Genomic DNA, 27,633 nt, shown 5'->3' on the forward strand with positions numbered 1-27,633 from the left:
GTTAGAATTTGTATAAACTGGGACTGGGAAGGTAGAGCGCTTGCCTTGCATGCCTGAGGCCCTGGGCTCTATTCCTCAGCACCACATAAGCAAAAAGAAAAAAGCCGGAAGTGGCACTGTGGCTCAAGTGGTAGAGTGCTAGCCTTGAGCTGAAGAGCTGAGGGACAGCACCCAGGCCCAGAGTTCAGGCCCCACGACTGGACCCAAAAAAATAAATAAATAAAATAAAAACAATAAAAAAAAAGAATTTGTATAAACTCAGTATTGTGTTAGTATTATGAAGTGAGCAATTAAGCATTTTTTTTTTTTTTGGTGCCAGTCTTGAGGCTTGAACTTAAAGCAGGGATGCTGTTCTTCAGCATTTCTGCTCAAGGCTAACATTTTACTACTTGAGCAACAACTCCACTTACGGCTTTTTTGGTACTCAACTCGAGATGAGTCTCAGATCTCAGCCTCCTGAGTAGTTAGGATTACAGGTGTAAGCTACCTGCACCTGGCTAATTATATACTTTTGTTGTTGTTGTTGGTGGTGGTGGTGGTCTTGGGACTTGAACTCTGGGCTTGGGTGCTATTCCTAAATTCTTCAGCAGAAGGCGAGCACAAGGCGAGTGCTCTACCACTTGAGCCATAGCATAACTTCCGGTTGTCTGGTGGCTAATTGGAGATAAGAGTCTTGCAAACTTTCCTGCAATCCTCAGATCTCAGCCTACAGAGTAGGTAGGATTACAGGTGGGAGCCACTGACACTCAGCATATTATATACTTTTTTTTGGGGGGGGGGTCCGGTCGTGGGGCCTGAACTCTGGGCCTGGGCGCTGTCCCTCAGCTCTTCAGCTCAAGGCTAGCGCTCTACCACTTGAGCCACAGCGCCACTTCTGGCTTTTTTCTTTTTGCTTATGTGGTGCTGGGAATCGAACCCAGGGCCTCAGGCATGCAAGGCAAGTGCTTTACCACTGAGCCACCTTCCCAGCCCCAGCATATTATGTACTTTTGATCAGAAAGAAACTATTTGGGGGATACATTTAGGAAACATAATAAAAAATCTTGACATATTTTTCCTCTATATTTTAGTAGCTAGAATATTAACCTCCAAAATAAAAATATGGACAGCATTTTGATGTTAAATAATAGCAAAAGTTTCATTTTATATGTTTAGCCTGTATTTTAAAAAGTTAAAATTTTGAGCCAGATTTACACCTGTAATCCTAGCTACTCAGGAGGCTGGGATCTGAGGATTGTGGTTCAAAGCCAGCCTGGGCAGGAAAGTCTGTGAGACTCTTATCTCTAATAGACCACCAGGAAACCAGAAGTGGTGCTGTGACTTTTTTTATTAATAAGTTTTCTATTGTGAAAATACCGTACAGAGGGGTTACAATTACATGAGCAAGGTAATGAGTACATTTTTTTTTTTTTTTTTTGTCGGTGGTGGGGCTTGAACTCTGGGCCTGGGCGCTGTCCCTCAGCTCTTCAGCTCAAGGCGAGCGCTCTACCACTTGAGCTACAGCGCCACTTCCGGTTTTCTGGTGATTTATTGGAGATAGGAGTCTCACCGTCTCTCCTGCCCGGGCTGGCTTTGAACTGGGATCCTCAGATCTCAGCCTCCTGAGTAGCTAGGATTACAGGCGTGAGCCACCAGCGCCCGGCTATGAGTACATTTCTTATCAAGCATTGTTGCCTCCTCCTTTGTTTCCCCTTCCAATCCCTGCCCTCCCATCTCCCCGCCCCCCCCAAATGCCTTTAATTTTTATTTTACTTCTTTATCTTTCTCCATAATTTCTAGGTTTGATCTTTTGATGGACTCCAGCAGATCTTGTAAGTCCTGTGGTATCTTTTAAGTATTTTTCAGTGTCTTTGAGTGTTTGAGCTTATTCTACTTTATTTTCTGTCACTGATACCTTGTTTTCAACTTCTTCTGCTCTGTTACCTAGATTTCGGATTGTGTGTGTGTGTGTTTGTGTTTGTGTGTGTGTGTGTGTGTGTGTGTGTGTGTGTGTGTGTGTGTGTGCACCCACACACACCTGTGCTGGACCTTGCACTCTCACTTGGCTTTTTTCACTCAAGGCTAGAGCTCTACTTACCACTTGAGCCATAGTTCCACTTCTGGATTTTGGTGGTAAGTTGGTGGTAAGACTCTCATGGACTTTCTGTCAGTGCTGGCTTTGAACTGTGATCGTTAAATCTCAGCCTCCTAAATAGCTAGAATTACAGAAGAGCCATCAGAACCCAGCTGGATTAAGTTGGGCTTCTTTTTTTTTTCAGTCATGGGGCTTGAACATAGGCCCGGGTGCTGTCTCTGAGCTGTTTTGCTCAAGGCTAGCACTCTACCACTTGAGCCAGAGCTCTACTTCCAGTTTTCTGGTGGTTAATTGGAGGAGTCTCATGTACTTTCCTGCCTGGGCTGGCTTTGAACCACAATCCTCAGATCTCAGCCTCCTGAACAGCTAGGATTACAGGCGTGATCTACCAGCAGCGCTGGGCTATGGATTCAGTTTTTTGTTGTTGTTGTTGTTGGTCGTGTGGCTTGAACTCTGGGCCTGGGCACTGTCCCTCAGCTCTTCAGCTCAAAGCGAGCACTCTACCACTTGAGCTACAGCGCCACTTCTGGTTTTCTGGTAGTTTATTGGAGATAGGAGTCTCACGGTCTCTCCTGCCCGGGCTGGCTTTGAACCGTGATCCTCAGATCTCAGCCTCCTGAGTAGCTAGGATTACAGGAGTGAGCCACCAGCGCCCGGCTTGGATTCAGTTTTTTAATTTGGGCAGTTGAGCTATTCATTTCCATCCAGCTATTTATATTTTCTTACTTAATATCTTTGTTGTTTGTCTGACTTCTCTTGGAATTCATCAAATTTTCTAAACATCTGTTCCTTTATGTCACTGTTAATTATTGTTGTTTTATTGAGCTCCTTGTTTGGAAGTTTTTCCTCTTCACTTTCACTTAAGTCCTTCATTGTGGTCTTACTGGTGTTTGATGGCAGCATGTTGGCTTGTAAATTCAAGAATTTTGAGATCATTCACTGGAATTTATACATCTACATCCATAATTTGCATGGATTTCAGCTTCCTTAATTCTCTCAGTTGGTGGTTTCTTGTAGCTCCATTAAGATGGATAATGGCTGCTGCTAGTGTATGGATTGGTGAGTCTCTATTGACAAATAATTGATTTTGATGCTCAAGACACAGTTGGGACTCTTCTCTTCTTAGGGTAGGAACATTGGTTTCGAAGGCTATTGTTGGGACTGGGAATGTGGCTCAGTGGTAGAGCCCTTGCCTTGCATGCCTGAGGCCCTGGGTTCGATTTCTCAGCACCACATAAGCAAAAAGAAAAAAGCCGGAAGTGGTGTTGTGGCTCAAGTGGTAGAGTGCTAGCCTTGAGCTGAAGAGCTGAGGGACAGCGCCCAGGCCCAGAGTTCAGGCTCCAGGACGGACCCCCCCCCCCAAAAAAAAAAGAAACAAAGGCTATTGTAGATATAGTCTTGAATTTAAGTTCTAAAGAAGATGAGTTTACTGCTCCTGTTCCTATCTTTGTAGACAAATATAGAATCCAAGGTGTAGTTCCTTAACCATAATGGTGATAGAAAGGAAACAAAGGAAGTAGTCCTGTTGGAATAATACTAGCTATTTAGTTAGATAGGCTTTGAAAAGGTAGGAGTTAATCATTATGAGAGATGCTAATGCAAAGGTGGAATGAGGTAAACAGAAAAAAATTTTTGGTCAAAATTGTGGTGAGTTCATGCTCATTGGAGGTGAAGTTAGGAAAAATGTATAGATATATACACATACAAAATAAAAAGAAGCAAGCAACACTAATGATCAAGGAGAAAAGAAGAAAAACAAAAACAAACAAGCAATAAAAAACTACCAAAACCCAGAAAACAAAACATGAACGCCCAATTGAAACCAAAGAACAATCACAAAATAACAACAAAAATAACAAAAAAGAGCCTAGTTACCAGGTAAATATTTAGGTACTGAGGAATATGAAGGGGTGGGATGTAGAGGTTAGGAGAGTGAAGAGTTTCATTCACAGATGTAACCAGGGTATAAAAGGGTCTAAGGGAAGGGAATAAAACTGAGTAAAAAGAAAAAACTGAATCATAGGTAATGGGGTTCAGATATGATGGCTTTAGTTAAAATAAGGGAAATAAGCAAACTCCAAGTTGAAATGAGAAGGTATAACAGGTCTATGCTAGAATGTAGAAATAAAAAAAAAATCAGAGCCTTTTATCTTATTTACAAGACAGAAAACCCATACAGCTAAGTAAATAGAGCACTTAAAATGGTTGAACCAATACAGGAACAAAGACAAACAGACATATACAATAATTATAAATTATGCATTGTTCATATATGTCTCTCTCTTCTCTTTCTTCCTCTCTCTCCCTCTTTCTCTCTCCCCTCCCCTCTTCCTCTCTGGGGTGCAATAATTTTAGGCCTAGATGTAGGATATTTGCTTCCCTCAGAAGACCTTCCATGGGGGAAGAGTTCAGAGTTTAAGTTAATGACTGATGGCTCTGTTATTTGACTGAACTGGGAATGTCAAGGCTGCTTATCTAAGCAGGCATGTCCCAAGCATGGCACAATAGCCTCTATCTAATGGTGGGCTGTGCCAGACTGCTGAATATCCTCCTGGGAGAAATGGCCCCTTCTCTTTTTTTCTCTCCATGTGAAGCTGCATATAAGATTGGCCCTAGATTTCCCCTGATTGTTTCTCCAGATGGTTTGCTTATATTTAACATGATTATTAGGTTTAAGTGACCTCATCTGGTTTTCTCTGCTTATGTATAAAACTTTTGTTAGGTTTCATTCCTCACACCTTGTGTAGTTTTTGCCCCATATAAGCTTTGTGCCAGCTGCATTTGGGGCAACTGGTCTTTAAGCCAAGAGTCCATCAGCAGTCCTATGGCCCTCCAATAAAGATTCATAATTTGGCCTCTTAAGTGGTGGCTTCTTTGTTTCTCCAGACTGAATTTCCTTACAACACATGGACCCTCCCCACTCCCCCCCCCCCGAAGGACTGCACATGGCCCTTCCTTAGAAGTCCCCTCTCAGCATATGTAACCCAGGTAACTGGCACACTTGGCAGGGTGCAGTGGGAGGTACCCCAGTTTCTGGGGTCACTTCCTCTTCCTCTGAGATCATGCCTCTTTCAGACAGAGAGAGCTTCTCTGGCTCTGAGATCACTTCCGCATCCACTATGGCAACTCCTCCTCTCTTCCCTCTACCTATATAACCTCAGTCCCACCCTACGTCGACCCTCTACCCGCCTCCATTTTGTGTGGACTGGTAGTTTGATTATCCTAAACAAACTTTTCTGCCTGGCAGTCTCCTTTCAGTAAACCTTACAGTGTACCTTGTTGGTGAGTCCCATACTAGTGCTATATTTGTGGGGTACAAAAGCACTTCCTGAGGTGGGTCCCAGAGCTGCTCCTTTGGTGCCTCTGCTCTTTGGCTTAGAGGGCATTTCCAACTCTCTGTCTGCTGGTATAGTCACTAGAGGGCTTCTTCACCCTCTGGCTTACTGGTTTCAGCCTTTTCCCCCAAGCTTAAACTTTTGTTGTTCTCTGCTGGCAGTCTTCCCTTCCTTCCTAGGCTTTTTATAACTGATTTAAACCCAGGTTATATGGCTAAGTGGCCTGTACATCACCAGATTGTCACTGCCTCTGGTCCCTGAGCTTATAGACAAACTCTCAAGATGATGACTCTTTGTCACTCCCTGGGACATAGGGGACACAGAATGTCCCAATTTTGTCCCAGTTCCCAAAGTCCAGCCTCACACAGAATATTGGTCTCCATATCCCAAGTCCCAGGGCTAGTAAAAATTCTTGGATTGTCTGTTTTCACAAAGCTGAATTTGGACATCCCTCAGCAGGATCCTCTGATTTCACCTACTGTTATTGACCTTCCCATTCCCAGTCATCTGCCAGGAGAGCTAGACCCCAGTTCCAAACGATCTGACATAAGGAATAAAACTATAAAATTATTTTAAATGTGTTTGACTTATGCAAAATAAATGGAAATAATTTGCCTCGCATTAACTGAAGCTCATAAGCGTTATACTGTGCCGTAAGAGGACATGAGATATAGCACACAGAAGAGCCTTAAAAGCTGAGTAGTACAAAATCTGAAGGAAACCTGTATAGAATCTATGGCAAAGTGCAAATGGCAATATATTCAAGAGTAGAGAACAAGGAAATTGTATGAGGTGAGAAGGGGAGAAAGGGGCAAAGAGAATAACCAGGACGTGGAAGAAGTGGACTCTATGTGGCTTCCTTAAGATTCCAGCCTCCAACTCTGCCCCACCAAACCCCCTGGCTTTCACACATTCCTCCTTTAAGGACCCACTGTTTCCTGTACCAAAGAAGACTTCAGAAGGCCATTTACTGTGACATGTCAGAGAGCTTAGCCTCTTTTCTTTCTAGAACAAGGAGTATTGAAGGAGTTGAGAGTTGGAAGAACAAGAACATGCATAGCCTAGAGCTCTCACAAGCCTGAGGCTCTGAGGCTATGCAAATAATTCCCAGGGCCTACTCAGGCCTTGCAATCAGGCCTAACCTCAAGGACTGTTAGAGCCAGACTTGGCTTAGATGTCTTATTTGCCAAAGAGGAGAAGCAGTGTCTGCAAAGAGGTAAAATTGGCCAAGGTGCCCAGGACCAAGCTCTGATTGCTTAGTGATGATTGCTTTCCAGAACAGCAACACTGAAAATAGTTTATTTTCGCATGAGAACATGAGCATGACCTCTCATATTTTTTTCTAGGACTATGTTGTTGTTTTCTTTCTTTCTCTCTGTCTTCCTTCTTATCTCTCTCTTTTTCTTCTTTCTTTCTCTTGTGTGTGCGTGTACATGCATGTACACGCATGCCAGTACAGGAGCTTGAACTCAGGGCATGGACATTGTTCCTTAGCTTTTTTCACTCAAGTCTGGAACTCTACCACTTAAGCCACAGCTCTGCTTCCAGCTTTTGCTGGTTAATTGGAGATAAGAGTCTTGCAGACTTTCCTCTCTACTCAGGAGTCTGAGATCTGAGGATTGCAATTCAAAGCTAGCTTGGGCAGGAAAGTCTATGAGATTCTTATTTCCAGTAACCACCAGAAAACCAGAAGTGGTGCTGTGGCTCAAAGTGGTAGAGCATTAGCCTTGAGCAAAAGAGCTCAAGGAGGGTACCCAGTCCCCAAGTTCAAGCTCAGGACTGAAGGAGGAAAAAAAGTCATCAGTCAGGCATACCAGGGGTCATGCCTGTAACCCCTGTAACCTTAGTTACTCAAGCAACAAAAAACTGGAAGTGGAGTTGTGGTTCAAGTGTAGAGTGCTATCCTTGAGCAAAAACCTCAGAGACAACACTCAGATCCGAGTTTAAGCCCCAGGACTGGCATTAAACAAAAATATCAAACAAAAAAAAAGGTCATCTTATCACAGATCTACCCATATTTTGGTCTTGGGTAAAAAGGATGGATTTCACGTGTGTGCTATTTCTTTATACTTTCCGGCCTGTTTGGTTTCTTCACTCAAGACTGGTTTTCTACAACTAGAGCCACACCTCCACATGTGCATTTTCACTGGTTAATTGGAGACAAATGTCTCATGGACTCTCCTTCTCAGACTGGCCTCGAACAGCAATCCTTAGATCTTAGTTTCCTGAGTAGCTAGGATTACAAGCGTGCACCACCAGCATCAAACCCTCACAGGATTTTTGTGTGTGTTTCCAGATAGGTTCTGTGATGAGAAGCTTTCAGAATGAAACACTACCTTTCTATACTGAGAGATTGGGGTAAGAATATAAACTCAACTCTGAATCTAAAAACAGGAACTTTAAAAAAAATCTCACAAATAGAATTAGACAGTCTTTGACTAGAAAAAAAAATCCCTTTATTCATTTAGACTAGTAGTATTCAAACTTTGGAGCAAATTTATCAACTGCTAAAAGAACGACATGATAAACAAATGCCTTTGATCTCCAGAAGCCAAATCTCTAGTATTGTGGTCTAGGGAAGTACCGTTAGAGCAACAATCAGTTCTTATGTTTGTTAGGGTAATGGCAAGCTCATAGTTCAAAATCTTGGAGTTATAGTAATGAAAATATACATAGTTTTTTTCCTTCACATAACAGCCCCCAAAAGAGCACTCCAGATTGACAAAATAACTGCTTAACACAGTTATTCAGAATCATGGCTTCTGTCCATCTTGCTGTCCCATCTTGTCATAGGTAGGATATTGCCATCATCAGCATGATTATAGTTGATCTATACTCAAATTCATTTGAGGAATATTTGTGTTCAGAAGTGAAGAATTACAGAAGAGGCTAGTCCATTGTGGTGAGACCTGGATTTAGGAGAAGCTACCATCATTCTGCTCAATAACTTGAAAATGAAGTGGGGCTAATGGAGACCTTGAGAATGAGGAGGGTATTCTTTGGGTAGGCAAGTGGAAACTCTGACATTGGGATCCTGATGTACATCTAAGTCTAAGGACCGAGATCCAATCCAGCATCCACGTTGTACAGATAAGGAAATTGAATCCCAGTGCAGTTATATGATATTGAGGGTAAGACCTTCCTCATAAACTATAGGATAATTCATCTGTGATGTCACACTGGCTCTCTGCCTTCTGTACTATTTTAGATGCTTGAGGTTAGGCACTTGCTTTCACTTCAGAATTGTCTGTCATGTAAGAGAAATTTAGTACACTTTATGTTGGGAAAGGGGAGGAACTAGAGACAAGAAGGGTATTTCTCTTGTGCTGAATATCCCCTCTGAGCATCTTGTATGTGCAATCTTCTCTCTCCAATCCCTGTGTCCTTTCTCTATCTAACTCTCCCTTCCATGGCCATTTTATAGTTGGATCTGCCTCCTGTACTCCATTACTTTATAGCCTTCTACTTTTCCTATTAGCTACAGGATTATGTCTACTTATTTTTTATTTACTTATTTTATATGTGCTGGTAGTAGGGCTTAAACTCAGAGTTTCATGCTCTTGCTTGGCTTTTTTGTTCAAGGCTGGCTCTTTGCCACTTGAGTCTCATCTCTAGTTCTGGCTTTTGGTAGTTAGTTGAACTTTTTTTTGGATTTGTCTGGTGGAGATGCAATCCTCAAAGCTGACTTCTGAGTAGCTGGGATTACAGGCATAAATCACCCATACCCAGCTGCAACATCTCATTATTTTTGAACAAATACAAAAGATACTGCTGTTGGCCAGACACCGGTGGCTCACACCTGTATTCCTAGCTACTCAGGAGGCTGAGATCTGAGGACTGCAGTTTGATATCAGCCCTGGCATGAAAGTCTGTGAGACTCTTATTTCCAATAAACTACTCAGAAAAAGCAGGAAGTAGTGTTGCAACTCAAAGTGGTAGAGTGCTAGCCTTGTGCTAAAGAAGCTCAAGGACAGTGCCCACACCGAGTTCAAGCTCTAGGAGCGGCAAAAAAGAAAAATAAAAAGAGACACTGCTGTTTCTAGTTGGGTGCAGCTTGGGTGATTGAGAGGATGAGGGTGAATGAAAAAAGAAACAGGAAGGACAGAGGTTAAGCCAGTGACCAGAGTGAAGACAACGGCACAAATTCTGTGCACAGTGATATGAGGCAGGTGCTGAAGATAGACTGCATGAGCCTGGAGCATTCAGGGCCTGAAAGTCCCTCCTGTTACCTACCCATCTCCAAGGACTTAGGGGTAAGTCTACAAGAACAAAGAGCTTTCTAAGGTTTGGGGGCAGAAAAAGATGCCATGAAAACTCAGTATTTGAAATCTGAAGTCCTTGCTTATTGTCTTATAAATGAAGGACCTATGATGCCCATTATGTCAGGAGGTGACAGACCTGAAAGATCTAAGTGTTGTCACACAGAGCATCTTTTAAACCTCTCAGTATGATGATGGGTTAGGCCCTGGCAGGTCTGAGCAACAAAGGACTGGAGGGTCCAGCAGAGCTTTTGGTTCCCCTCAGAGAAGTGGAATATTTGGTCAATATCTTATCTGAGCCTCTTAAAAAGATTCTCCTGGATCAAAGAAAAATCTTCTTTCTGGTAAGGAAAGAAATCTGTACTAGGCAGGGCTTAATATTGTTATTTGTTTGTTTTCATGTTACTAAAATAAAAAAAAGAAAATGAGCCAGGCATTGGCTGTAATCTTAGCTACTCAGGAGGCTGACATCTGCAAATGACAGTTTGAAGTAGCCTGATTAGAATAGTCAGTGAAACTCTTATCTCCAATTAACCAGCAAAAATCTAGAAGTTGTGGATAAAGTGGTAGAGAGCATCCTTGAGTGGATAAAGCTAAGGAATAGTACCCTGGTCCTGAGTTCAAAGCCCACTACCAATGGAATAAAGAAATGACAGAGACTTTGGGGATTCAGGCATTTCCCTCCTTTCACTACCAAGAGCAAACTGTGTACTAATTGCGTACTTGTTTGGCCAAACACCCAGCAAATGTTGCTTTAAATAGCTATCACATGACAAGATAAAAAACAGCTCAAAGTCACCAAAATGTTGTATTGCTACATACTGTTTGATTGTCCATTTTGTAGTTCCAATATAATGAGGATTCTGTACCAAATGTGAAAAACATTGGGGAAACATACCAACTTGTGTATGACAAGAAAAATGGGGGCTGGGAAGGTGTCTCAGTAGTACAGTGCTTGCCTTACATGCATGAGATACTGGGTTTGATTCCTCAACACCACATAAACAGAAAAAGCTGGAAGTGGCACTGTGGCTCAAGTGGTAGAACATTAACCTTGGGCTGAAGAGCTGAGGGACAGCGCCCAGGCACAGAGTTCAAGCCCCACGAATATTTTAAAAAAGAAAGAAAAAAGAAGAGAAAAAGTTACATCTGTGACATCTGTTCATTTTTGTGCATTTACGAAAAATTAGATCACTATACACAGAGTGTCTCAGGATAGAGGAAAGGTTTCAGAGGAAGAAACGGAAGCACATACAAACTCAAATCAATGAACAAGGTAACTGATCAGAGGTTATGCAGAGTGCTGAACCATGAAGACATATATTACTATATCAGCAAATGACAGGATCATTTTCCAATCCTGCCAACCACTTATATAGAATTTTAATCCTCACCTTTTCTAACTTCTTTATTTCTCCTCAGCATGCCACTCCTCTTTCACAGGTTTAAAATAACAATATTTTGCTTGAGTAAAAAATGACAAGAAGCCAGGTGCTGGTGGCTCACACCTGTAATCCTACTACTCAGGAGGCTGAAATCTAAGGATCAACATTCAAAGCCATCCAGGGCAGGAAAGTTTGTGAGACTCTTTTTTTTTTTTTGGTCCGGTCGTGGGGCCTGAACTCTGGGCCTGGGCGCTGTCCCTCAGCTCTTCAGCTCAAGGCTAGCACTCTACCACTTGAGCCACAGCACCACTTCCGGCTTTTTTCTTTTTGCTTATGTGGGGCTGAGGAATCGAACCCAGGGCCTCGAGCATGCAAGGCAAGCGCTCTACCACTGAGCCACCTTCCCAGCCCCTCGTGAGACTCTTATCTCCAATAAACCATCAGAAAACCAAAAGTGGCACTGTGGCTCAGGTGGTAGAGTACTCACCTTGAGCTGAAGAGCTCAGGAACAGCACCCTGGCCCAGAGCTCAAGCCCCACAACCACCACCACCACCACCAACAACAACAACAAAAACAAGAATTTTATTTTTTCTCTTTATAGCAGCCTATACACCCATCTATGGGGGAAGGATGTACACTACAGGCCCTTGAGCTGTAGGCACTAAGGGTAGCAGCTAAATCAAAGGGTCTTTTAGCCTCTTGCAGGGCCTAGAGGACAGGCAACTCCCACATGGGTGGACAGTGACACACAGAAGAGCAGCAGTTTCTTCCACCCTCATTCACTACCTTTCTCATTAGCAGTACAATTAAAGTTTGTTAGCTATATTAATTCAGACTTTCTGTCTTTAATTTTGTTCAGTTAGATTAACTCAGCTTTTTGGCTTTATAGTGGAGCTAGGATGGAATTCAGTTTGGTTCAGGGATGTGTGTGTGTGTGTGTGTGTGTGTGTGTTTGAAAAAGAGACAGACAGACAGACAGAGAAAAGTGAAAAATGCATCCACATTATGGGATCAGTTACAAATTTTTTAATGGAATAATTCCATTTGAGGTTTTTTTTTTCCAATCTTCCAGTTAATATACTTAATGGGGTTTTCTAGAGTACCTAGGGGTGGGGATGAATCATAGAAAGAAAGGAGCAATGATGAGCATGAGCATGTCCTTCATACAGACCCAAGTCTCAAAGTACTGGAACATTTACAGTTTAGAGCCACTAACTAACCAGCTCATCAGAGAATGACCTGTCAGCACCGTGAACATCTTCTTTAGCGAGGTAACTCTGTGGTATTGGCACCTGTTGGACTGTCTGCCCGTTGAGAGCTGGCACATAGTATTCTCCACTTCTGGGCTCTCCCAGATGTTCATGATGGGGTTCTGTCCACACTCGCATCCAGGGGCCGTGTGGCCATGGTGGGTCACTTCCATGGTGCCAGGGATAAAGTTATTTCTCAATCTGCAGGACCTATTAGCTTCTAAAAGTTTCCTCCAGACTGTTATGTTGCAACACTCTTGATGGTTACCCAGAATGTTTCCCTTGGGGGTGCTAAAATGCGATCTTCTGAATGTCAGTAGTGAGGAAGGAAAAACCTTGGACATGCTGGTATTTTGATCGAACAGGGTGAAGTTCATTAATACCTCAACAGTCTGTTCCAAATGGCCACTTTTTGCCACAGAAGATTGAATTTCTTCCTTTGCAAATTCTTCCTTCATTATCTCCAATATGTTTCCAGAAGCTCCTGTAAGAACCAGCCCCAGGCCAAGCAGCAGCAGAACAAAGGTCTCCATCTTGGATACACTGCAGTCTCTTCTGCAGTAAAGATAAAAGGATAAAGATAAAAACAGGAACAGTTAGGAGACAGTTTTCTTTTCCTTATGCCAATTATTCCCATGAGTCAGTCTAGATGTAAAACAACTATGTATGTTCATGGAAGGATGATACAGGAGAAGGACAGTCCACTGTGGGTCTGACTGTCCATGTTAAAATCCCTGCTTCTCCTCTTATAAACAATTCACTCCACGTCACTTAACTTCAGTCTAGTCATCTCAAAAAAGAAACTGAGATAAGTAAAAAGTGCTGGAAGCAAGTATTTATTTCATTTTTCTCTCCCTTCCTCCCTTTTTTATGTGCCAGTACTGGGATTTGAACTCAAGATCTTATATTCCCACTTGGCTTTTTTATTGAAGGCTGGTGCTCTACCACTTGAGCTACAGCTCCACTTCCAGCTTTTGGCTGGTTTATTGGAGATAGAGTTTACCAGATTTGTCTGCTCTGGCTAGCTTTGAACTGTGATCTTGGTTAACTAGGATTACACTCTTATTAGTGGGGTCAATAGTCTCCCAGAAGAGCCTCTATCATCTGACCCTACATATCCCTTACCACTTCTTCTGTCTCCTACAGCCCCACACAGTTCCTGGAAGGTGGAACAAATAAACACATAATGACATTTCCTCATCTCTCATTTCTTTTCCCCTATTCTCAATCATAAGATCTGTGTCTTTACCAGGTCCCTTGGCAGATGGATCTTGTAGTGAAGGATTCCAGCTGGTAGCAGGGTTAGAAGTGAAACTGCTGATATTCTAGGAGTTTCTGTTATTGGTTGGAACTAAGTGAAGGAGGGGCAAGAGAAGGGCAGAGAGATTTGAATGAGGGTGACGTAGGAGACAATGGGAGCCTAGACTGAACATGGAGAACTGGACAGAGTGTCCATCTGGTAGTCAGAATCTCAGTGACCCAGGAAGTACTCTGCTTCCTCTTCTGTGAAACCTTTTTGATTTCTATATAAATCTAAGAGATACCTTTTCTTTTCTGAAACTCTACAGTACAGATTATGTTGTTGAGTGTCATTTTACAGAATTATTTTCTTTACTTTAATTAGTTGGCACATATCAGTCTTCCACTCCATTCTTTATGAGGCTGACCAAATCCTTGAGCTGGAACAGTTTCTTATAATTACTGTTCACATTATCACAGAACTGTACATACTAGGGCTGGGAAGGTGGCTCAGTGGTAGAGTGCTTGCCTTGTATACATGAGACCCTGGGTTCGATTCATCAACATCAAATAAGCAGAAAAGGCTGGAAGTGGTGCTTTGGCTCAAGTGGTAGAGTGCTAGCCTTGAGATGAAGAGTTGAGGGACAGCTCCCAGGCCCAGAGTTCAGGCCCCATGACTGACAAAAAAAAGAACTATACATACTAGTTTCTCAACAATATTTGTTGCCAGCCTAACTGGCTTGTCTAACAGAAAATTTTTATTTTAAGTTTATGAGAATCCCCAAAAGATGATTATTTACCATGATGATTCTAGGATGATTTTGTTACTTCTTTTCCCTCCCCTAACTGTAAAAGCTTCCTTCTCTTATGCAGTGTCTCCTCCAATATCACCCTTACTTTTTCTAGTTCTTGTCTCTCCAATTCCTTCAAAGAACCATGTATAATGGCATTATCTCAGAATTTATTATCGTGTGTGTATATGTATGCATGTGCATGCACACACCAGTACTAGGGTTTGACTCAGGGCCTGGACTCTGCCTTTTATCATTTTTGCTCATGGATGGTGCTTTACCACCTGAACCACAGCTCCACTTCTGATTTTTGGTGGTTAATTGAACTTTCCTGCCCTGTTGGCTTCAAACTCTAATCCACAGATCTCAGCCTCCTCCTGAATAGCTAGGATTACAGATGTGAACTATCACAGGTGACTGGCTAGAATTTGTGAGATATTTCTGATTGCCTGAAAGAGGAAGTCTAATCTGATCTCACAGTTAAGGCTCTCTACCTACTCTCATCCCAATTAAGTTTTCACAGTTTGTCAATATTTGGCTATAGGAACCTGCTCTGGTCAATCCAAGTGATCCTTTATTTTTTCTTCTGATATGCTTTATGCCATCTCTCCCTTTATGTGCCTTTCTTTTTTGTCTCTTGAAGTCCTTCAAAGCTGAGTTCAGATCCCTTCTCACTTGGACAGATTTTCTCACCATTTAAGTTTACCAAATTGATTTCTCATTTTTCTGAATCTCCTATTATTCATTTTATTTTTACTTTAGACAGAATTCACCATGTAGCCCAATTGATCTGTGTGTGTGCACGTGTGTGTGTGTGTGTGTGTGTGTGTGCGCGCGCGCACATGCATATGCATGTGTACTGGAGCTTGAACTCAGGACCTTGCTCTGTGGTTTGTCTTTTTGCTCAAAGCTAGTGCTCTATCACTTAATCCACACCTCCATTTTTAGCTTTTTGCTGACTAATTGGAGATAAGAGTCTCATGAATTTGCCTGCTCAGGCTAACTTCAAACTGTCCTCCTCAGATCTCAGTTTCCTGAGCAGCTAGGATTACAGGCAGCACATCCAACAGCCCTCACTTCATAAGTTACTTATAAGTACACATGAACTACTTTGTTAACTATGATTTTAAAATGTCTTACAATCAAAATGAACTCCAGGAAACAGAAACAAGAGGTTTTTTTCTTTGTTGTTGTTTTCATTTTCTTTTCTTTTTGTCTTCTGTGTTCATTTATCTGTCTTTGGGAGGGTAATGGGGAGCATAGAAATGGGCAGCTGGGCACTGTTGGCTCACGCCTGTAATCCTAGCTACTCAGGAGGCTGAGATCTGAGGATCACGATTCAAAGCCAGCCCGGGCAGGAAAGTCCATGAGACTCTTTTTTTTTTTTTTTTGTCGGTCGTGGGGCTTGAACTCTGGGCCTGGGCGCTGTCCCTCAGCTCTTCAGCTCAAGGTAAGCGCTCTACCACTTGAGCTACAGCGCCACTTCCGGTTTTCTGGTGGTTTATTGGAGATAGGAGTCTCACGGTCTCACGGTCTCTCCTGCCCGGGCTGGCTTTGAACCGCGATCCTCAGATCTCAGCCTCCTGAGTAGCTAGGATTACAGGCGTGAGCCACCAGCGCCCGGGAGACTCTTTTTTTGGAGTGGGGGAAGGGTCTGATAGTGGGGCCTGAACTCTGGGCCTGGGCGCTGGCCCTCAGCTCTTCAGCTCAAGGCTAGTGCTCTACCATTTGAGCCACAGTGCCACTTCCGGCTTTTTTCTTATATGGTGCTGAGGAATCAAATTGAGGGCCTCATGCATGCAAGGCAAGTGCTTTACCACTGAGCCACCTTCCCAGCCCTCCATGAGACTCTTATCTCCAATAAACCACTAGAAAACCGGAAGTGGCACTGTGCTCAGGCAAGCAGTAGAGTGCTCGCCTTGAGCTGAAGAACCCTGGGACAGCACCCAAGCCCAGAGTTCAAGTCCCATGACTGACAAAAAAAAAAAAAAGGTGGAAGGACAAAGGATGAATAAATGCAGCAGTGGCACTCACTAGACACTATGTTGAAAATCAACTATACAACTTGTAGGTGGGGACAAGAGGGAAAAATTGGGAGGGAATGAGGGAAGGGTGACATTGCCCCTTTACTCTTTACAGGTAAAGAATACATTTACCTGTAACCCTTCTGTACATCACCTTTATAATAACAATACAAAATTAAATATCTTATATGTAAAATTAGCACAAAGACTTAGCCTCAAGACTATGTAAGCAATAATAGTTTGTTGATATATTAATAATAGGTTATTAAGAATTTAGTGGATTAAGGATATTTGTTTGTAAATTATCTCTTGTTCTGAATATACATAGTCAATGGGATTAAATTTTGCATTGTTGCCGGGCGCTGGTGGCTCACGCCTGTAATCCTAGCTACTCAGGAGGCTGAGATCTGAGGATCGTGGTTCAAAGCCAGCCCGGGCAGGAGAGACTCCTATCTCCAATAAACCACCAGAAAACCGGAAGTGGCGCTGTAGCTCAAGTGGTAGAGCGCTCGCCTTGAGCTGAAGAGCAGAGGGACAGCGCCCAAGCCCAGAGTTCAAGCCCCACGACCGACCAAAAAAAAAAAAAAATTGCATTGTTTTGACATAAAAAAATTAGGTGGAATGTGCTGGGAATGTGGCTTAGTGGTAGAAAGATTGCCTAGCCTGAATGAAGCCCTAGGTTTGATTCCTCAGTACCACATAAACAGAAAAAGCCAGAAGTGGCAATGTGGCTCAAGTGCCTTGAGCAAAAGAAGCTCAGGGACAGTGCCCAGGCCCTGAGTTCAAGCCTCAGGACTAAATAAATTAAGAGGTGGTGTTCGTGTATTCCAAGAAATAGTGCCTTGAGCAAAGTCTTGGTGTAACATCAAAGGGAGAAAGGGTAATTTGTAAATAGTTTTGTTTCCTAAATTTCTACATGCCTTTACATTAGTGATGAAGTGGTCATCGGAAGCAGAAGGATTAGAGGGGGAAACACAGTGCAGACTCTTAGGCTTTCTAAAAGATATTTTTCAAGTGGGCAGAATTCACAGCTGTCTGGAAGTTTGTGTTTCATTTGATAGGTGCCCATAAGCCCTTCAACTACAAATGTTTAAAATATAATCATTCATTTGAATTGGATTTGGATTCCTAGTGAATGAAAATACTGTAAGGATAGAGTCTATCAGATTGGTCAGTTACTTGCATTTTTTGTTTGTTTTTTGGTCTAGTATCAGGCCTTGTACTCAGGGCCTTGCACTTTCATTTGGCTTTCTCCTTCAAGGCTGGAGCTCTACCACTTGAGCCAAAGCTTCATCTCCTGCTTCTTGTGGCCAATTAGGTATAAGACACTCAGACTTTTCTGCCTAGGCTGGATTTAAACTGTGGTCCTCAGATATCAGCTTCTTAAGTAGTTAGGATTATAGGTGTAAGCCACCAGTGCCCAGTTTTACTTGCATTTTAATCGAAATGCATTTATCTGCAAATGTGTTTGAGGAAGAAGAAAGGAGGAGAAGATGCTGAGAAGGAAAGAAAGGTCAATAAAGCCTAGGGATGGGGCAAGAAAAGGGGTCAGAGCTTAGGAAATACAAAGAAGGGCCTAAAGAACACTTTTTACCTATTTCAAAGTGTTACCTAGTAAATTATGTCACTGGGACAGTCACATACTAAGGACCACCTGTGCTTGTGCACTTTCTGTTCAATACTGAAGAGTTTGCTCAGTTGGTGACATTCAAAGTCCAGAGGACCACAATGACAATAGGATTCCCACAGAGAAATGAATAAGGTAACTCAAATGAACAAGGGCCATTCTAAGTGAAAGAAGCATGGAGAGAGGTGAGTTTTGCCTATTCACAAGGTTGTGACTGAGCCAGTGGCCAGTGGCTAATGGCTTTAATCCTAGTACCTCAGGTGAGATCTGATGATGAGGGTTTCAAGCTAGCTCAGGTAAGAAAAGTTTGTCAGCTTCTTATCCCCAATTCAATTAACCACCAAAAAGCCAATGTGAAGATGAAGATGTGACTCAAGTGGTACAGTGCCAGTCTTAAATAAAAAAAGCTAACAGAAAAGCTCAAAAGCTGTGTACATATTACCATATAAGATTATGCTAAGTGAGGCACTGGGAAGGTGGCTCAGTGGTAGGGCACTTGCCTTGCATGCCTGAGGCCCTGGGTTCGATTCCTCAGCACCACATAAGCAAAAAGAAAAAAGCCGGAAGTGGTGCTGTGACTCAAGTGGTAGAGCTCTAGCCTTGAGCTGAAGAGCTGAGGGACAGTGCCCAGGCCCAGAGTTCAGGCCCCACGACCGGACACACACACACACACAAAATGAACCCCAAGATATGGACACAAGAGGTTTTTCTTTGTTGTTGTTGTTGTTGTTAATGCACTATGCGATTTTTTTTGTTTCTTTTGTATGCTCTTCCCCCTATGGTATATCCCCTGCTATCATTACATTTGATTTTGGTAACTTGCATCTTGTATAAACATTTATCTAATTTAGGGAGGGGAAAGAGAATAAAAAAATGTGGAAACAAGGACACAGGATGACCATTATAACTATGATACTCAAATGAACTTCACAACTTCGAGGTTGGGGAGGAGTTAGGGAAGTGGGGGAGGGAAGGGATAGTAGGAGAAAAACAAAGGAGGGAGTAACAATGCTCAACAAGAAATGTACTCATTACCTTACTCATGTAACTGTAACCCCTCTGTACAACATCTTTACAATAGAATAAAATTTATAAAAAGAAAAAGCTAAAGAACAGTACCCGATTCCTGAGTTCAAGCCCCAGTACTGGTTCACGCACACATATGCTTGTGTGTGAGTGTGCACGTGTATGAGTGTGTGCATGCACACACACATAATAAAACAAAGAAAATAGCTATGAATGTTACTCTCCTTTCTCCTAAACCTAAGCAGGCAATTAGAACTTGGTGCTTCTAAACGATGAACTTTATGGGTATAGGTCAATTGATATGGGTATAGGTCAATTGATATGTCCTTGAATGAACTCCAAATGGTCAGCACAGCAGTTGAAGTCTCTCAGTGAGATCAGAACAGAAGGTTCCACTGCAGCTGGTGACCCTTCATGACAGTTCTGGCTCACTCGCTTGTAAGGATTTTTCTGTCATACACACTAAGAAATGCTACTGGTAAGAACCAGTCATCTTCTAAGCTGGCCTTTACTTGCCAAGGAACTGTTTTGTTGTTGTTGTTGGTTGTGGGGCCTGAACTCTGGGCTTGGGCACTGACTCTGAGCTCTTCAGCTCAAGGCTAGCGCTCTACCACTTGAGCCACATCACCACTTCCAGGTTTTTCTGCTTATGTCTTGCTGAGGAATCAAACCCAGGGCCTCAGGCATGCAAGGCAAGCGCTCTACCACTGAGCCACCTTCCCAGTCCCAGAACTCTTATTTCTTACTATTTCGAAATACTAAGCAAAACTAGTTTCTATACTACCTAAAAATAAAAAAGTGGTAGGGTAATTGAGTTGAAACAAACTTCCAAAATCATCTAGTTAAGACCTCTAACTTTATAGATGAGGAAACTAATGATCAAAATACAGGATTTGAAATTTCCAGTTACAAGACACTCCTTGTCTTGTTTTTCCTCTGCTACAAGGTTACTAGGCCCATCACTGAACATGAGGTAACTAAATGACTTAGGGCGTTGCAAGCACTAAAAGAGGAAAGGAGTCAGTGATCTCTTCAAAGTCTGCTCTACTCCCTCCAGAGTTTTACAAAGGAGAAATACTGAATTCATTGAGTATCTCAATCCCTCCATGGAAAATCCACATCCTCTCCAGTTTAAGGAAAGTGCTTTCTCATCAGTCAGATTCCTTTAGATCCCCTTTCTCTTTTTTTCAAGGGACAGAGGAGCTGCAGAACAATACGTGCAATATGAGTGTGTGTTCCATTTTCAGAAAATACCTGAAGGTAGCTCACTTGTGTAATCCTAGCTACTCAGGAGGCTGATTAGCTGATCTGAGGATCAACGGTCAAAACCAGCCTGGGCACTAAAATGTGTGAGATTCTCATCTCCAATTAAACACCAATAAGCCAGAAGTGGAGCTGTGGCTCAAGTGGTTGAATGCTAGCCTTGAGTGAATGAAGTTGCCAAGGCCCTGAGTTCAAGCCCCAGTACTAACACAAGAAAAGAAAGAAAGGAAAAAAATAAAGACCCTAAGAGATGACCCCAATGATTTCTACATCTAAGCCCAGGCTAGGATTAGGCACTTACTCAAGGCACAAAATTTAGGAGTGTGCCCAAACCTCAATAATCAAGAGAAATAATATTGTAATGCAACACTTTAAAAATTAATGCAATCCTTTGTGTATAAAGTTAAGTTTTTTTTCTTCTTTGTGCTAGTACTGGAGCTAGAAATCAAGGCCTCACATTCTTGCTTTGCTTTTTTTGCTCAAAGCTGGTACTCACTTCAGCCATACCTCCACTTCTAGCTCTTTGCTGGCTAGTTGGAGACAAGTATCTCACAGGATCTTTCTGCCCAGGCTGGCTTTGAAACAAGATCCTCGTATCTCAGCCTCCTGAGTAGCTTGGATTTCAGGTCTGAACCATCAGCACCCAGTGAAGTTAGGATTTTAAATAAAAAGATCCATCTCACACTATGGTAGTACAACTTGCCCAACTCACTCCTCTGTCAAATTGGGTCTTCAAAATGTAGGTGTTTATGTTATCAAAGATTTTTGCATTTTTTCCTTTTTTAATTATGAAAATACTGTACAGAGGGGTTACAATTACATGGGCAAGATAATGAGTACATTTCTTATCAAGCCTTCTCTGTTTCCCCTTCCCATCCCTTCCTATCCTTCCCCTTCCATCCCCCCCCTCAATCCTTGCATTCATTTTTAATAGCGTAGACCATTGACTTAATTAGTATTTATCTAGATTACTAGAAGGGGTTAATGATCTCCCTAAAGTTTTTCCCCTGAAGTGTCTTTCTCCCTCATTTCATCTGAATTCCACAGCTTTCCTCTCATGGCTCAAAGACAAGGATAAAAAAATAAAAGCACATACAGAGTTTATGGTTTAATTCAGTAAAGTTTTTTTTTCTTTTTTTATTGAAACAAAGTGATTGCACTTCAGCAATACTGGAAGGATAAATTGACCATTCATTTCACTCAAAGCATTACCGCTGGTTCATGGTTCAGCTTTGTCCCAGAGCAGCTGGGCAGAGATGAGAAGGTCTCAGACTCAGGCACCGATCTCAAATTATTCAATATATCCTTGGAAATTGACTGGCCCAAAGCCATCACATGTGATGAGCACAAACCCTGTTGTGAGGGAAATATGGTACCTACAGGCAGGGTATCTGGTGCCATCAATAAGCTGGCAGACTGTCATTTTGAGCCTTGTCTGGCTCTGGAAGCATAATACAGTAGAATGGTTTTGGCAAGGCACTTTCTTGGGAGAAGTACAAATGCTATTGATCTTTTGAGGCCTCTCATGGATGAAGACATGCTCCTTTTTGCATGTGTGGTCAGGTTCTCTTATTCCTCTCTGGAGGATCATATAGTTGCAGTACCTTAGAGGAACACCATTCTGAGGGTAGTCTACATTCAAGTGTTCTAACGATGTCATCACAACATTATCATTCAGCTCGTTTTCCCAGAACAGAAGTAGCAAGAAAATGATCACCATTAGCACCATCACAGGTAAAATCCCCTTCACATCTCTGCCTTTAACTCCTAGAAAGTAAGAGAAACAGAAAGGCACAGAGAATAGTCAGATGTTTTGCCTCCAAGCCCTGACTGCTCCTCTGTCTTTTCAGGCTGCTTCATTTCCTCTTCACTGCTAATTAAAATCATGTCTGCCTCACAAGATCTAGCTGGAGGTACAGCTCTCTAAGAAAATCCTTTCCAGACTTATTTCAGTGCTTAGAGTTTGGTGTTTCTCTCCTGGATTCCATTGTGTTTGTTCTGTCGCTAGCACTTTGCTAGTGAGCAGATCTGTTTCTCCCAAAGCTTTCAAAATGCTTCATGTAGAATTGGACACATAGACATTAGTTAATCTATATTGAGGAATAACATCTGTTCCTGCAATTTTTTTCAACCCTAATCCCACCCAGTTCTGCAGTTAGTATAATATACTCATCTGTTTTTCCCTGATCTTCCCCAATCTCTTCTAGAGCTCCACTCACCTGCCGGATTTGCAGTTGCTCTCACAGGTAGCATGACCTTGTGATCATGGAGCTGTGAAAGAATCCCCTGTGCCTGGCTGCTTCCTGACAGCAACTGATAGAAAGCTGATTGAATGTGGGAAGGACGGAAAGAGCAGAAAGGGAGGGACCTGTGGGTAATGGGCTTAGATGCCACTGAGAAGGAAGAGAGTTGCTTCAGAGGGAGAAGTGAAGAAGGTAGGTTTGAACTGAGTTCTCATAAAAACAGCACGGACTCTTCAAAACATATGATCAAGTGCTGATGTGCACCTGCCACAGTATTTTTCATTTTCTAAATTTTTAACCAGTCTTTACTATAGAACTGTGAAGGAACTATTATTTTCATTTCATTCACAAAGAGGTAAGTTGCAGAAAAGTTAAGGTAGAGAAGTGAAATTATAAGGTAACAAGAGCCTCACCAAGTCTCAGTGGGGAACCCCGTGAGTTCCAGGTTTAACAAATTTCATTCACATGTAGTGTCTAGACCAAGATAAAACATTCCCTCTTGCATTGGTATTCATCACCATAGTGGGCTTCTGAAAATCATGGCAACATGATTAGCTCATCTAAATATTGAAAAACACCTGGGGATTTTGTTCATTTTTTTTTTAAATCCTTTAGTTGTTCCTCTTTAAGTCAGGCACCAATGGTTCAAGACTATAATTCTAGCTACTCAGGAGGCTGAGATCTGAAAATCATGGTGCACAGGCAGGAAAGTATGTGAGACTCTTATCTCCAATTAACCACCAAAAAGCTACCAGTGGAGCTGTGGCTCAAATGATAGAGGACTAGCTTTGAGCTAAAAGGCTAAGTAAGGGACAGTGCCAAGGCTGAGTTAAAGCCCCAGTATCATCACACACACACACACACACACACACACACACACACACACACACACACACACACACAATTCTGCTTTACTTGGGTATGGTCTATCTGAGTTAGGGGGATATTAAAAGATCCTCAAGTGAGTCTCTACTTGGGAAGCAACATGGGAAATTAGCACATAAGGGCTTAGTAAAATTGCTCAAGTCAATGTACACATTTTTCTAATCTAGCTTCAGAAAAGTAAAAGGAGCAAACCATTTATCCTGGCTTCTTATTCCTGCTTCTCCTTGGTACTGTGTCTGCCTGTGCCCTGCCCCACCTTCCTGTCAATGACTGGGTTTGACTGGCTTCATTCTTTATTCTCTAATTATGTTGACCACAAGGATACATTGTTGTAACAAACTTTCTAAAAATCCTTCCTTGCAGAAGAGAAAAAAGTCTTAACCTCACTTTGTGTATCCACTGCTCCTGCCATCCATAAACACAGGCCCTTTGCAAGGTCTCTTGATTCACTGTCCCTTTTGCTAGCTACACTGATATGGGATTTGCTTTTCTTCCTCATCTTCCTCAGCAATGTTATCTCCTCCTCCCCCAAGTCCTGGGATCCCGTTGCTCATCTTCAGTGGTAACTACAAAGTTTCCAACAAGGAGGGCCCAGAAGACAAGGATTGTTCCAGGAGGGCTGGCAGGAGAATGTGTAGTTGTTTGGAGTTTGGGTTTTTGTTTTGTTTTGTTTTTAGGGGTTTGAACTCAGAGCCTGGGTGCTGCACCTTAGCTTTGTCACTCAAAGCTAGCACTCTACCACTTGAGCCACAGCTCCACTTCTGGCTCTTTTGGAGAGAGGAGTCTCATGGACTTTCCTACCTTGGCTAGCTTCAAACCATAATTCTCAGATATCAATCTCCTCAGTAGCCGTGATTACAGGTGTGAGCTGACTCCATTCTGCTTTTACACACTACAGTACTGAGACTAGTTTAAATGTGCCCATGGTCTATTTTCAAGGTGACAGTTGTTGGCTGCCAGTTTGAGTTTCTTGAATCCTGATGGCATAGGGAGGGGGCTCTACCTCCCAGACTAGAGTGAGAATGAGCAATGGGAAACAGGGAGCCAGCTTGTTTCTGGGTACCAGAAACCCAAAGTGAGAAGTCTGACTTAGCAGTGTGGGACAAGTATTTCTTTGAAATAGCTAAGGAATTAGAAAATTGATCAAAGGAAGAAGTCCTTTAATGCAGAGCAGTGAGTACTGGGGGGAGACATGAGGTGCCTTGTCCTTGCGCTGGGAGTTCATTGACCACCACTGGCAATCTCAGAGCTGCTGTTGACCCCAGTTCATCCCTGAAGGATTCATGTGAAGATGATGCAAGTTCCTGGGAACTTTCCAACTTCTCCCCCACTGCCCTTCTGGTCAGCTTGTTCAGGTGAGATGGACAGGCTGGGACCTGCATGTGACCAAGAACAGGCTGTCCCTGGCCTGGGACAAGGTGTGTTCTGAGTCAGTGGCTCTCATCCTGGTCTTGCAGTTACAGCCCTGGGCTATGCACATGAGGTCCTGTTCCTTCTTTGGGGGAGTGTGTGGGGAACCAAGCCATTTCTTTTTTTGCAACTTTTTTTGTGTTCCTGAAAAGACTGCCTACCATAAGGCATTAGACCAACAAAGACCATATTGAGGAGATTCACCAGAAGCATTCCTCTGTAATGGCTGTGAGGCAGGACCACCACCCTCCAGTCTTTCCCTTCCAAGACTGTTTGATCATAGCATATCTGGTTTCTCATGCTGAGCCTTTACCAGTCCCCTCAGAATCTGGAGGAGCAGAACTGTTAACCTAGCCTTCCTTTCAGCAACCTGTGCCCCCCCCAGCCCCCCCGCCCAGGTCATTTCTACCTTTCTTACCACTGCTAGACTTTGCTCTACTCTGGACAAGTTCCATTGGCCCTGAAAATCAGATGAACTTCCTTAGAAAAAAATGGATGAGGGCTGGGAAGGTGGCTCAGTAGTAGAGTACTCCTCTTGCATGCATGAGGCCCTGGGTTCAATTCCTCAGCACCATGTAAGCAGAAAAAGTCAGAAGTGGTGCTGTGGCTCAAGTGGTAGAGCACTAGCCTTGAGCTGAAGAGCTGAGGGACAGTACGCAGGCCCAGAGTTCAGGATGATATTCTCCCAACCCCAAGACATTGCTATAACGCTAAAGAACAGATATGTTTTAAACAGCCAGGCCCTGGTGTCTCATGCCTGTAATCCTTGCTGCTCAGAAGGCTGAGATCTAAGGATTAAGGTTTAAAATCAGCCCAGGAAAGAAAGACTTTTATCTTCAATTAAGCTGAAGAAAGCCAGAAGTGACAGTATAGCTCATGTGGGATAGCACCAGCCTTGAGTGAAAAAGTTAAGCAAAAGTATGAGGCCATCAGTTTAAGCCTGAGTAGCAGTACACATGCACATATATATGCATGCATGCCCACACCCATACCCACACCAATGGATTTTTTTAAAATAAGTTTTTTATTGTGAAAATACTGTACAGAGGGGTTACAATCACATGAGCAAGGTAATGAGTACATTTTTAAATTTTTTAAATATATTTTTATTTTTTATTGTGAAAATACTGTACAGAGGGGTTACAATTACATGGGCAAGACAGTGAGTACATTTCTTATCAAGCATTGTAGCCTCCTCCTTTGTTTACCCTTCCCATCTCTTTCCAGACTCTCCCCGTCCCCCCACCCAGTCCTCCCCCCCCAAAGTTGTAAAGTTCGTTTTCGACATGAAAACTTGTATTTCTCATTGTTGCAACGGGTCCATTTGTATCCTTATTTAAATGACTTGATTTTTCCCCTTCCCCTCCACAAATTATACCGACATCAAATACAGTAAAAGCAGGGGTTATACTGTGGGGGAGGGACATACAAAGCAACAAAGAAATAATCTTATAAATGCATTAGAAACAAATGCATGAAAGAAAAAAAACATTTAAATACATATCTTAGGGTTCATTTTCCCACCAATGGATTTTATTATGACATTCTTACACATGTGTTTAATGTTCTTTGATCATATCCACTGCCCCATTACCCTCACATCCCTTCTCCTGCTAATTCTCCTCACAAATAGCTCCCTTCTACTTTTATGCCTGAAAAAAATCTAGATTCCAAATAGAAGGAAGAAAATTTGATATTTGTCTTAATATAATGATCCATTTCCCAACAAATAGCATAATTTCATTCTTCTTCATGGTTCAGTAAAACTCCCTTGTGTATAAATCTCAAAGTCTCTCTATCATTCATTTCTTGATAAGCATCATAGCCTGGCTATTATAAATAGAAAGACTTTCCATTCATTCATTATTGGGCTTCTGATTCCTCACTTCTATTGTTAGAGACCCATAGGGAATTTTGCTACTGACTATTTGATCTGTTCTTCCCTGTCCATGAGATACCATCTACCTTAATAAGTAGTTCATCTTAGTTGCTTGAACACAATTTCCTTGGTAAATAACACAGCTTTCTTCTGTGTAGGTTTTACATCCTACCTTATTCACACAGAGTATCAGCCAGAAGTGGCTGATGCCATGTACAAGTGGTCCAAGACAGTTAAAGAAAGACCCATGACAGTACTACTTTTGTCCACAAGAGGGCAGAGTCCAGTTTAACCTGCAGCAATCACTTGGTCAAACAGCTGACAGTAGATTCTCACCTCCTATTCCTTGAATTCCTCCCTCTACCACCCTACAAGCCAGCAGTGTCCTCAGTACTGCATAATAATGGATCCTTCCCCAACATCAGTTTTCCCTTCCTCTCTGGTAATAGAATGTTTGTTCCTCTTTGTATTAAATCAGTTCTCTTACATTCTCTTCTAGAATGAACCTGTAGCCTAACCCTCTAAACACCACCTAGTTGAGAGTTTGCTCAATTCCAGAAGAGATAGTTACAGTCCTGTAGTAAGAGCCCTGAGCAGTGAGCACAAGGCAATGACACTAACTCTCTGTAGCCCCTAAGCACCAATTGAGAGCCTTCCTTCCTGCCCAGTAGGGAATACCTTCTAAAGCTCTTGCAAAACTTGTATAAAGCCATGATGTGGCTAGAAGGAAAAATGCAGAAAGTATTTTCCAAAGTGACCTAGCTGTCTTTCCCCTGGAAGATGGAATATTTCTCACTCAGCAAAAGTCCTCTGATAATAAGCCCTCAATTCTTCCATAAGCCTATCTCCCCTAGGGTCGCAGGATGGACACTATCATACAAGACTCAATGATTTTTGGATTTAAAACATCAGGAACACAATTAATTAACCATTTATTTCTTG

General features: G+C 42.4%; 2 protein-coding genes across 3 annotated transcripts; both read right to left on the reverse strand.

Annotated features, from left to right (window-relative positions):
- Positions 1–12,065: 12,065 nt before the first annotated feature.
- Rnase11 (ribonuclease A family member 11 (inactive)) lies at positions 12,066–13,643 on the reverse strand. Of its 2 annotated transcripts, none has more exons than XM_070024740.1 (2): positions 13,554–13,643; positions 12,066–12,859 (listed from the first exon to the last, which is right to left on the reverse strand). In XM_070024740.1, the coding sequence occupies exon 2, from the start codon at positions 12,835–12,837 to the stop codon at positions 12,250–12,252; it is 588 nt and encodes a 195-aa protein (XP_069880841.1). In that variant the 5' UTR covers positions 12,838–12,859; positions 13,554–13,643; the 3' UTR covers positions 12,066–12,249. The 2 variants fall into 2 exon arrangements, with proteins under 2 accessions (XP_069880841.1, XP_069880842.1); XM_070024741.1 differs by lacking the exon at positions 13,554–13,643 and adding an exon at positions 13,430–13,518.
- A 7,726-nt stretch (positions 13,644–21,369) lies between these two features.
- Positions 21,370–22,601, reverse strand: Rnase12 (ribonuclease A family member 12 (inactive)). Its single transcript, XM_070040896.1, has 2 exons — positions 22,494–22,601; positions 21,370–22,041 (listed from the first exon to the last, which is right to left on the reverse strand). The coding sequence occupies exons 1-2, from the start codon at positions 22,525–22,527 to the stop codon at positions 21,566–21,568; spliced, it is 510 nt and encodes a 169-aa protein (XP_069896997.1). The 5' UTR covers positions 22,528–22,601; the 3' UTR covers positions 21,370–21,565.
- Between the last annotated feature and the right edge of the window lie 5,032 nt (positions 22,602–27,633).

This window comes from Dipodomys merriami, unplaced genomic scaffold (genome assembly GCF_024711535.1).
Source record: "Dipodomys merriami isolate MVZ:Mamm:240054 unplaced genomic scaffold, mDipMer1.0.p SCAF_1, whole genome shotgun sequence".
NCBI classification, from domain to species: Eukaryota; Metazoa; Chordata; class Mammalia; order Rodentia; family Heteromyidae; genus Dipodomys; species Dipodomys merriami.